Source organism: Hyla sarda, chromosome 3 (genome assembly GCF_029499605.1).
Source record: "Hyla sarda isolate aHylSar1 chromosome 3, aHylSar1.hap1, whole genome shotgun sequence".
NCBI classification, from domain to species: Eukaryota; Metazoa; Chordata; class Amphibia; order Anura; family Hylidae; genus Hyla; species Hyla sarda.
Window position 1 is genome coordinate 85,535,491 of NC_079191.1, and position 12,063 is coordinate 85,547,553.

The 12,063-nt window shown below is 42.2% G+C and overlaps 1 protein-coding gene across 4 annotated transcripts in view; it reads right to left on the reverse strand.

Moving 5' to 3' along the window:
• SLC19A3 (solute carrier family 19 member 3) overlaps positions 1–12,063 on the reverse strand; it is a 59,176-nt gene that overhangs the window by 3,264 nt on the left and 43,849 nt on the right. For all 4 annotated transcript variants that reach the window (XM_056564532.1, XM_056564534.1, XM_056564533.1 and 1 more), the window contains one exon: positions 1,408–1,600. In XM_056564532.1, coding sequence (XP_056420507.1) covers positions 1,408–1,600 — 193 coding nt within the window. The remainder of the gene's footprint in view (positions 1–1,407; positions 1,601–12,063) is intronic.

Below are 12,063 nucleotides of genomic sequence, written 5' to 3' on the forward strand. Positions count from 1 at the left end.
GTGTGCTAGCTTCCACCATGGCACGTTATGTCTCTGATGCTTCATATGGGCAAATAAAATAAAAACATTTTTTTCAATATGGGGGTCACAGACAAGCTGATCACAGGTACCTTTACTCCAAATGTTACCAGTGCTACATAATCATGCTGTGAGGTAACAGATTCCCTTCAAACAGATAGGTCCTGCCTCCCTGACATGAGCTCTGGGAGAAGATCAAAATTGTGGAAAACCCATCGTCACAAGCAAAAGAATGTTTCATATTGTTATTCTGTGACCGATATGGCCTTGTCTGCAGCTCGTAATATAAATATGAGCTGACAGATTCACTTTGAGCCTATGTTCACACAATAAAGTTTACGTGCTGAATTCTGCACGGAGATTCCTAGCAGCAGAGTCCCATTGATTTCAATGGGATTCTGCTGCACTGTTCACATAGTAGAATTACTGCATCGGAAACACCTGGTGCAGAAATCCAACTTCCGGTGTCCGCAGAAAGAATAGATATACACACACAGCTGGCCATACACATACGATACATAGGATAGCTGTGGGCTAAATGCTTGTGTGGCAAATGGCTATCCTGACCCCCTATAGAGGTAAAAGCCGCTGCCTTAACAAAAGGATCAGAAAGTTTATAACTGACACATCCAACCCTTCTCTCCCCTGACATCTGCCATCAGGGGAGAGTAGAGAGTCCCAAATACACATTAGATGGTCATCTAGTCTTCCCAAAATCTGTAGATTTGGCCCACATTTCTAATATGTATGGCCAGCTAAGGGTCCCATTCACATCATGTTCTGTCCACATGCCGCCTGTATACATCAGCAACCTGTCAAAAAAGGTACCGTATGCTGACATTAACCATGCCATGCTCATGGCAGGTCTTCTGAGTTTAATGGAACAAATATAAGTTAGCATGTTCTGTTCTACCACTCCATTCTTCCTGTATGGGCCTTTTATACGTTGCCATTGCCCAGATGGGAAAGTTTTCTTGAGCCCTGTATGAATCATGTTTTAATCTATATTAAGTGTGTTAGACAGGAAATTTAATACACTAAGGGGGGAATTTTTCATCGGACAGTAAAAAGTTGCAAATTTATGCACAACAGGATGAAAAGTCGCAATTTTTGGCACAACAGGCTAAGTTGCTAAATTTTGCATACGAAAATGGTGTACCTGCTTAAAATGTATTAAATGTCCTGCAAGAACCACTTAATAAATTTAGCACGTGTACATTAGCATTATGAGCATTACACAAAATAAAGGTTTACAAAAATGGTTCCCCAACAGTGATAAATCCTCACTAAAAGTTTCTATAGGGTTACATTATGTAGGGTTACATGTTTGACATTGCCAGCTTTAGGTTAAGTTTAGAAGTCAGACATCTTGTGTATATTTTTACTTACGTGGCGACAGTGATGAGAAGCATATAGCAGGATTTGAATATCAGGTAGCCAGCGTAGCACATCCATATGTTAATGCTATAGTCCATAAGAAATAGACTGCCAGCATTGACCGCTGAGAAGATGGCGAGTGCTAATTCTCCAGTCAACTCCCAGTTCAATTTCACATATCCAACAGAGAATGAGGAGACTGCTCCTGAGGGAGACAATGTTACGAATTCACAGTATACTCAAATGACCCGATACAGGGATGTGTTGTTTGCAAAAGACAAATCTTTAACAGTAGCAAATCATCCATTAAAACGTAACTTTTAATAAATTAACCAATAAAAAATACTCAGAATAAACACAAATGTGACCTGATATATTGATATCAAAATCACAAAGCAACCTCAGAAAATTTAAATCCGGTTGCAAGCCTCTGATATACGTATAGGAGCAACAATACAAATGGCCAAGTCCCAACGCATTTCACCTGCACTGTGTTATGCGGGATCCTCAGGGGACATAGATCCGGGGATAAAAAGAAATATCTGGATACCAAGTTCCCTAAAAATGTAAGATAGGTCAGATACACAAAGCAGAAGTATCCAAAGCCCCACTGTGAGCATCAGATCATACTCACTAATGGAGACCAAATCTCTTAATATGAACAGTTAAGTAGAAAGAAGTCCTGAATAACCACCATTACATATATCAACAATAAGGTTAAGATTCATGAAATTAATCCAGGTGGACATCAGAGACAGGTCACACAATAGAAACTGATAAGTAAGAACCACAACACATGATAGGGCCACTCACTGCGTCCCAAGATGTGGCCAGACTGGTATTTATATTCTAAAGTTCGCACACTCACCATGTCCCATACGTAGATGTTCAAGCGACAGGTATGTGCGCATCCGGCAGTGCTGGCTGCAGATAGGATGTGTGCCCTCTATCTCATTCATATCCTCTCTCAATGAACCTAGTTTTAAGATCTGGCGCTTGAATAAAAAAATCTTCCTGTGACGAGCAATTGCAGCACACCTGAAGGTACTAACCCTTTGGGATGCCTCTACGCAATGCTGGGGGATGAAAACTAGACCATGAGAGCAGGTTGTTAGTGGATGTAGGCTTATGAAATAATGTTGCTGACAATTTATGACCTTGTTTGAATAATCTCAAATCTAGAAAGTTTATGGAATCCATATGTATCTCGGATGTGAATGATAATCCAATCTAGTTGTTATTGGTGTACTCCATACATTTCCTAAATAGAGTCTGTGTACCCAACCATAACAGAAACATGCCGTCAATAGAGATGAGCGAAGTTACAGTGATTCGATTCGTCACAAACTTCTCGGCTCGGCAGTTGCTGACTTTATCCTGCATAAATGAGTTCAGCTTTCAGATGCTCCAGTGGGCTGGAGACTCTCTCCTAGGACTGTATCCACCTTTTCCAGCCCTCCGGATTTATGCAGACTAAAGTCAGCAACTGCCAAGCCGAGAAGTTTGTGACGAATCGAATCACTGTAACTTTGCCCATCTCTAGTCGTCAATATATCGCAACCAGAAAATTATATGTTCCATCTGCTCATTTGACTCCTCAGAAAAAATTATGGCATCCTCCCACCAGTCCAGGTATAGATTGACCTATGCGGGTGGCACATGGGCTCCCCATGGCCGTACCCATGAGCTGGTGATAATATCTGGAGTCAAAGAGGAACAAATTATGCTGCAAAATAAAAATCCATAAGTTGCACAATGAACAGGTTGTGTGCTTGGTATTGGCTACGGTGGGTGCCCAGAAAGAATTGAATAGCTTGAAGCCCAAGTACATGAGGAATAGCACTATATACGGTAATGATTCAACGTCAATACTTGCTAAAAATATGTTGTCATCTATCTCCAAAGATTCAATTTTGAGAAGAAGATCCAAACTATCGCTAGTATATGACAGGAGTGCTGTTACAAAATTCCTTAAAACAGTATCAACATATGTACTCATATTTTGGGTTAACGAGTTTATCACAGATACTATGCGCCTTGCCTTGAGGGGATAGATGCCCTTGTGAATCTTAGGAAGCCCATAGAAGGTAGCTATCTGGGGTGACCTATTGTGTGACCTGTCTCTGATGTCCACCTGGATTAATTTAAGGTATCTTAACCTTATTGTTGATATATGTAATGCTGAATATTCATGACTTCTATCTACTAAACTGTTTATATTAAAGGGGTACCCCCACTGCCCTGCTTTAAGAGATTTGGTCTCCATTAGTGAGCATGATCTGATGTTCACAGTGGAGCTTTGGATACTTCTGCTTTGTGTATCTGACCTATCTTACATTTTCAAGTAACTTGGTATCCAGATATTTCTTTTTATCCCAGGATCTATGTCCCCTGAGGGTCCCACATAGCACAGTGTGGGTGAAATGCGTTGGTACTTGGCCATTTATATTGTTGCCCCTCTGATCTGATTTCATTTTCTGGGGTTGCTTTGTGATTTTGATATCGATATTTCAGGTCACATTTGTGTTTATTCTATGAGTATTTTTTACTGGTTAATTAAAAGTTAAGTTTTGATAGTTGTTTTGCTACTGTGAAACTGGAGACAATGTTACATCAAAGTTCAGACAAACCATATAAGAGCACAGTATGTTAAAACTAATGTATCTAGAGACTATAATTATGCAAAACGTGATTCCAAATCCCCAAAATGACATTGCAAAATATATAGATTAATAACTAAAACTGAAAAAAGTCCTTGTATATATAAATACACTATATAGGGAAAATAGTTGTACTCCACTTCTTAAAGTGTTAATCCAATGCTGCTCTCCCACCCATTCTGCCAAGCTGATATTGGGTGGTACAGTTGGTAACCATACTACGCCCAAAAAGTTCTGTGCATTAGTCCCATTCATCGTGCACTCGCCCAATGCACATCGAGAACTCGCCCAATGTCAGACAGTTGCCTCAGCAAATGTAGCGCTTAATTGCAGTTTCATTTTTCAGGAGAGCAGCTTTTGGACTTACACTTTAATCACTGAATTCAGTCTCATTACTTCAGATTAAAATCCAGCCCCTTCCAAGGCAGTCTAGCTTTACAAAGATTTGTGAGATTGGGTCAGTCTAAAAAGCTCACAGAATTTCAGCATGGTAATATAATAGGAGCCACCACAGCTACAAGTCAGTTGATGAAATTTCTACCATCAGCGGTGAGGTGTATTATTGAGAAGTCAAAGTATTTAGTCTATAAATATTATCTGGCGATGCACCTCCGGAGAATTCCCTCATAAACCAGATTTTTGCCGTATAACAGGTGGACTGAAGTCGAGAAGTTATGGATTGCTTCTATACACCCATCCTCTATGATATGGTCATCTACCCCCTGCACTGTCACAAGGAACCTTTTTTTGGGCCAATGAGATTAACCCCTTAAGGACCGGGGTTTTTTTCCATTTTTGCATTTTCGTTTTTTGCTCCTTGCCTTTAAAAAATCATAACTCTTTCAATTTTGCACCTAAAAATCCATATGATGGCTTATTTTTTGCGCCACCAATTCTTCTTTGTAATGACGTCAGTCATTTTGCCCAAAAATCTACGGTGAAACGGGAAAAAAAATCATTGTGCGACAAAATTGAAAAAAAAACGCTGTTTTGTAACTTTTGGGGGCTTCCGTTTCTACGTAGTACATTTTTCGGTAAAAATGACACCTTATCTTTATTCTGTAGGTTCATACGATTAAAATGATACCCTACTTATATAGGTTTGATTTTGTCGGACTTCTGGAAAAAATCATAACTACATGCAGGAAAATTTATACGTTTAAAATTGTCATCTTCTGACCCCTATAACTTTTTTATTTTTCCGTGTATGGGGCGGTATGAGGGCTAATTTTTTGCGCCGTGATCTGAAGTTTTTAACGGTACCATTTTTGCATTGATAGGACTTATTGATCTTTTATTCATTTTTAAATGATATAAAAAGTGACCAAAAATGCACTATTTTGGACTTTGGAATTTTTTTGCACGCACGCCATTGACCGAACGGTTTAATTAATTATATATCTTTATAATTCGGACATTTCCGCACGCCGTGATACCATATATGTTTATTTTTATTTACACTGTGTTTTTTATTTTATTGGAAAAAGGGGGTGATTCAAACTTTTAATAGGGGAGGAGTTAAATGATCTTTATTCACTTTTTTTTTTTTTCACTTTTTTTTTTTGCAGTGTTATAGCTCCCATAGGGACCTATAACACTGCACACACTGATCTTTATCATTGATCACTGGTTTCTCATATGAAACCAGTGATCAACGATTCTGCCGCATGACTGCTCATGCCTGGATCTCAGGCGCTGAGCAGTCATTCGACGATCGGACAGCGAGGAGGAAGGAAGGGGCCCTCCCGCTGTCCTGTCAGCTGTTCGGGATGCCGCGATTAACCGTGGCTATCCCGAACAGCCCGACTGAGCTAGCCGGGAACTTTCACTTTTAGCCGCGCGGCTCAGCTCTGAGCGCGCGGCTAAAGGGTTAATAGCGCGCGGCGCCGCGATCGGCGCTGCACGCTATTAGAGGCGGGTCCCGGCTTCACTATGACGCCGGGCCCGCCGTGATATGACGCGGGGTTACTGTGTAACCCCGCGATATATCAGGAGAGCAGGACCAAGGACGTACCGGTACGTCCTTGGTCCTTAAGGGGTTAATTATTAAAATCTGGAATGAGACCTCCTCCACATATCCCCTTAAATCACCAACCTCTCTACTCACACCGATGTTGTTTAATCCTAATATCCCAGATAGCCATGAAATCAGGACTATCTCCCCCTGGATCATGGGCAAGATACTTTTTCTAGCCGACTTGGTTGATCCCATCACTCGAAAGCTTCTAACCCCGCAATCTCTTAGTGACAAATTATACATGACAAGAGAGTGCCTATCTCACTACCACACCATTCAGGAGCATTTAGTGATTCACCTGTCCGCTCCCCCCTTCCCCCCTCCAACTCCCTTTGAATTTATTCGTAAACGAGACATGACCACTAGAGGTTTGATCTCAAGAATTTATGTTATTCTAATATCTCCAGAGGATACATCCCAACTACAACACCCATATATGACAAAGTGGGAATCTTATTTAGGGAAACCCCTCACCTTCACACAATGGCAGGTCATCTGGTCACGGGCAGCCAAGTCCTCAACTTGTATCACACATAAGGAGAACCAGTACAAAATGTTACTACATTGGTATCACACACCTGAGATACTGCACCGCATCTTCCCGCAACTTTCACCATCTTGTTGGAGGTGTAATAGAGATATTGGTTCTATACCACACATATTTTGGGACTGCCCAATTCTAAGACACTTTTGGCTGGAGGTGCAATCACTAGTTAGGAGGGTTATAGGGTCCCACATTCCACTGTCAGCAGAAACATATCTTCTAAACATCCCATCCAGCAGAATTAGTAACATTCAATCTAAGCTCTTTGTACATATATTCACTGCAGCCAAGTATCTTGTGGCTCAATGGTGGAGGAAAACTGAAAGCCCCCCCCCCCCATTCCAGATGCTACTAGATACAATCACAGATACAAGGAGTAAGGAAAATATGTCCGCTATGGTGGAAAACTGGCTGGATGCTTTCTAGACATTGTGGTGCCAGTGGGATGAATATGTGGAATCCCTAAGAGTGGTCTGAGGCAGTGGACGGACTTCAAGGAGCTGGAGCCGAGCAGATACTTCATCTTCATTCTCTTCCCTACATACCTGTCTCTTTCTCTATATAACTTTTCCCCCTTTCTACCTCTTACAAACCTTCCACCTCCTGCTTTTTATGTACATTATTTTAGATCTTCTTCATTGCATGTTACCTGGATTATCAGCTGAGGTGTAATAGATCCGGATTGTGAGGAATTTATGTGGTGATTTATAGGGAATTTCTTAAAGAAAGACCCCTCAAATCCACTTCAAACTGAACTTTTCCCTTTTACAATTCCGATTTTAAATTTTTCATGCAAATTATAAAAATTTGTAAGCCGCCGCCTTGCGGGGTGGTCAACATGCCCTCTTTCTGCGGACTGCCGGGGACCCGTACTCCAAGAATAAATATGACATATATAAAAATTGTACAAATTCTTCTCTATAACTTAGATCTGGTTATACATACAGAAAGCAAATATAAAAGCATATCAATATTCTGCTGTAGCTGGGGGACTCCAAGTTAAAGGCAGATCTTCCACCAACAACACTTTTCACCTACCTGTAGAATGGGTCATGAGTGTGTGATCAGTGTCATGCCAGAAAGTTATACAGATTTGTAAATTAATTCTATATAAGAATCTTAATTCTTTCTTAATTCTTGCTATATACTACAGATTAACTTCTTTTCTTTTTGAATTTCTTTTCTGTCTGACCACAGTGCTCTCTGCTGACACCTCTGTCCATATTAGGAACTGTCCAGAGCAGGAGAGGTTTGCTATGGGGATTTTCTCCTACTCTGGACAGTTCCTGACATGGACAGAGGTGTCAGCAGAGAGTACTGTGGTCAGACTGGAAAGAAATCCAAAAAGAAAAGAACTTCCTCTGCAGCATACAGCAGCTGATAAGTTCTGGAAGGATTAAGATTTTTAAATAGAAGTAATTTACAAATCAGTTTAACTTTCTGGCACCAGTTTATAAAAAAATAAAAAAAATATTCCAAGGACAGATGTAGACAGCCAAGAAAAGCACATGCCTATCTTCATTGGACCCGTAAAGTTGAATGGAGTGCCATTGCAAATATCCAACTACTACTCCATCCAATGGGGGGGGGGGGGGTTACAGGACTCCAGTTCTTAGGGTCCCAGCCGTTGGACAATGAGTGCTGTTGGTGGGAAAATACCATTTAATTACACAATTCTTCCTACTGCCACTAGAGGGAGCTTGATGCTTGTAGAGTTCATTAATTCCTATAAATTGAGCTCCCCTTAGTGTTTGTTTGAAACAGAATTTCAGGATGTATCTACTGAATATTGCTGTGTTAAAGGGGTTATCCAGGATGAGGAAAACAGAGCTGATTTACTTAATTTAAAAAACAGCACCATTCTTGTCCTCAGGTTGTTTGTGGTATTGCAGCTCAGTTCCATTGAAGTTGCAATACCAGTAAAAAAAAAAATGGTACCCAGCACTCACCAATCATTCAAAAGTAAAGGTTTATTAATCCTTATCACGGTACAGGGGCGCGTTTCGGCACAGGTGTCTTCCTCAGCTGTATGACATACCCCCTACACTAAATCAAGTTGTAATACCACACACAACCTAAGAACATGGTGCTGTTTTTCAAACAAATTAGCTAGTTTTTTTTTTGTTATTCCTGAATAACCCCTTAAAGGGGTACTCCAGTGGAAAAAATTTTATTTTAAATTAACTGGTGCCAGAAAGTTAAACAGATTTGTAAATTATTTCTATTAAAAAATCTTAACCCTTCCAGTACTTATCAGCGGCTGTTTACTACAGAGAAAGTTTTTTTCTTTTTGAATTTCGTTTCTGTCTGTCCACAGTGCTCTCTGCTGACACCTCTGTTCATGTCAGGAACTGTCCAGAGCAGGAAAGGTTTGCTATGGGAATATTCTGGTACTCTGTACAGTTCCTGACATTGTCAGAGGTATCAGCAGAGAGCACTGTGGTGATACAGAAAGGTGATTTAAAAAGAAAAGAACTTCCTGGGGAGCATACAGCAGCTGATAAGTACTGGAAGGATTAAGATTTTTAAATAGAAGTAATTTACAAATCTGTTAAACTTTCTGGAACCAGTTTGATAAATTAAAAATAAATTGTTTTCCACCGGAGGGTCTATTTACAGTATCCTGTGCAAAATGTTTTCCAGCGTAGTACCCCTTTAACCCCTTCCCGACCTATGACATACCTGTACGTCATGGGTGGCAAGGTGTTCCCGACCCATGACATACAGGTACGTCATGGACATTACTGCCGCTACTCGCGGCACCCCGCAGCGCCCGGAAAGATGGTGGCTATCACTGATAGCCAGCCATCTTACCGTGCGACCACGGGGGGTTTCGTCCCCCACTCCCCCCAGCGATCGCTGCTATCAGCTGGTCAAATCTGACTAGCTGATAGCAGCGTTTCGCTATGAAAATACTTAGCAGCGCGGTGTGTGAGTCCCGATCACGGGGATCGGGACACACACCGCTCTGCTAAGTGTCCCTGACCCGTCCCCCGGCGTCACTTACCCGTCCGAGCGGTGTCCCGAGCGGTCCCGGCGTCCTCCGTGCGGTCCCGGCGTCCTCCGTGCGGTCCCGGCTGCGCTGCGTCCCGGAGGTGAGTTTCCGGCAGCAGTGCGGCATCTTCATTGGCAGCAGTGAGATCGCCGTAAAGCGATCTCACTGCTGCCTCTGAGAGTTTCAAAACTGCAACTCCCAGCATGCCCAGACAGCCTTTGGCTTTCTGGGCATGCTGGGAGTTGTAGTTTTGCAACATCTGGAGGTCCACAGTTTGGAGACCACTGTATAATGGTCTCCAATCTGTGCTCTTCCAGATGTTGCAAAACTACAAATCTCAGCATGCTCAGTCTGTCCAGGCATGCTGGGAGTTGTAGTTCTCTAACATCTGGAAGACCACAGATTGGAGACCATTATACAGTGGTCTCCAAACTGTGGACCTCCAGATGTTGCAAAACTACAACTCCCAGCATGCCCAGACTGCCCAAGCATGCTGGAAGTTGTAGTTCGGCAACATCTGATCCTTCAGATATTGCCGAACTACAACTTCCAGCATGCCTTGGCAGTCTGGGCATGCTGGGAGTTGTAGTTTTGCAACAACTGGAGGCACACTAGTTGGGAAACATTGTCCGTTTCCTACCTCAGTGCCTCCAGCTGTTGCAATTGTTGCAAAACTATAACTCCCAGCATGCACTGACAGACCATGCATGCTGGGAGTTGTAGTTTTGCAACAGCTGGAGGCACACTGGTTTGGAAACACTAAGTTTGGTTGCAAAACACTTGAAAGTTTATTACTTAACTTAGTGTTTCCAAACCAGTGTTCCTCCAGCTGTTGCAAAACTACAACTCCCAGCATGCACGGACAGCCAAAGGGCATGCTCGGAGTTTGCAACAGCTGGATGTTTGCCCCCTCCCCCCAATGTGAATGTACAGGGTACACTCACATGGGCGGAGGTTTACAGTGAGGGCTGCAAGTTTGAGATGGCGCAAATTTTGCGCTGCAGCTCAAACTTCCAGTGGCAAACTTGCTGTGAACCTCTGCCCATGCGACTGTACCCTACAAACACTACACTACACTGACACTAACCTAAAATAAAAAGTAAAAAACACTACATATACACATACCCCTACACAGCCCCCCTCCCCCCAAAAAATGAAAAACGTCTGGTACGCTACTGTTTCCAAAACGGAGCCTCCAGCTGTTGCAAAATAATAACTCCCAGTATTGCCGGACAGCCATTGACTGTCCAGGCATGCTGGGAGTTTTGCAACAGCTGGAGGCACCCTGTTTGGGAATCACTGGCGTAGAATACCCCTATGTCCACCCCTATGCAAATCCCTAATTCAGGCCTCAAATGCGCATGGCGCTCTCTCACTTTGGAGCCCTGTCGTATTTCAGAGCAACAGTTTTGGGACACATATGGGGTATCGCCGTACTCGGGAGAAATTGCCTTACAAATTTTGGGGGGCTTTTTCTTCTTTAACCCCTTATGAAAAGGTGAAGTTGGGGTCTACACCAGCATGTTAGTGTAAAAAAATTAATTTTTTACACTGACATGCTGGTGTTGCCCTATACTTTTCATTTTCACAAGAGGTAAAAGGGAAAAAAGACCCTCTAAATTTGTAACGCAATTTCTCCTGAGTACGGAGATACCCCATATGTGGGCGCAAAGTGCTCTGGGGGCGCACAACAAGGCCCAGAAGGGAGAGTGCACCATGTACATTTGAGGCGATTTGCACAGGGGTGGCTGATTGTTACAGCAGTTCTGACAAACGCAAAACAATAAATATCCACATGTGACCCCATTTTGGAAACTACACCCCTCACGGAATGTAATAAGGGGTGCAGTGAGCATTTACACCCCACTGGTGTATGACAGATTTTTGGAACAGTGGTCTGTGAAAATGAAAAATTAAATTTTTGATTTGCACAGTCCACTGTTTCAAATATCTGTCAAACGCCAGTGGGGTGTAAATGCTCACTGCACCCCTTATTAAATTCCATGAGGGGTATAGTTTCCAAAATGGGGTCACATGTGGGGGGGGTCCACTGTTCTGGCACCATAGGGGCTTCCTAAATGGGACATGCCCCCCAAAAACCCTTTCAGAAAAACTCACTCTCCAAAATCCCATTGTCGCTCCTTCCCTTCTGAGCCCTCTACTGCGCCCGCCGAACACTTTACATACACATATGAGGTGTTTCCTTACTCGAGAGAAATTGGGTTACAAATTTTAGGGTGATTTCTCTCCTTTTACCCCTTTTAAAAATTCAAAAATTGGGTCTACAAGAAAATGCGAGTGTAAAAAATGAAGATTTAGAATTTTCTCCTTCACTTTGCTGCTATTCCTGTGAAACCCATAAAGGGTTAAAACGCTTACTGAATGTCATTTTGAATACTTTCGGGGGTGCAGTTTTTATAATGGGGTAATTTATGGGGTATTTCTAATATGA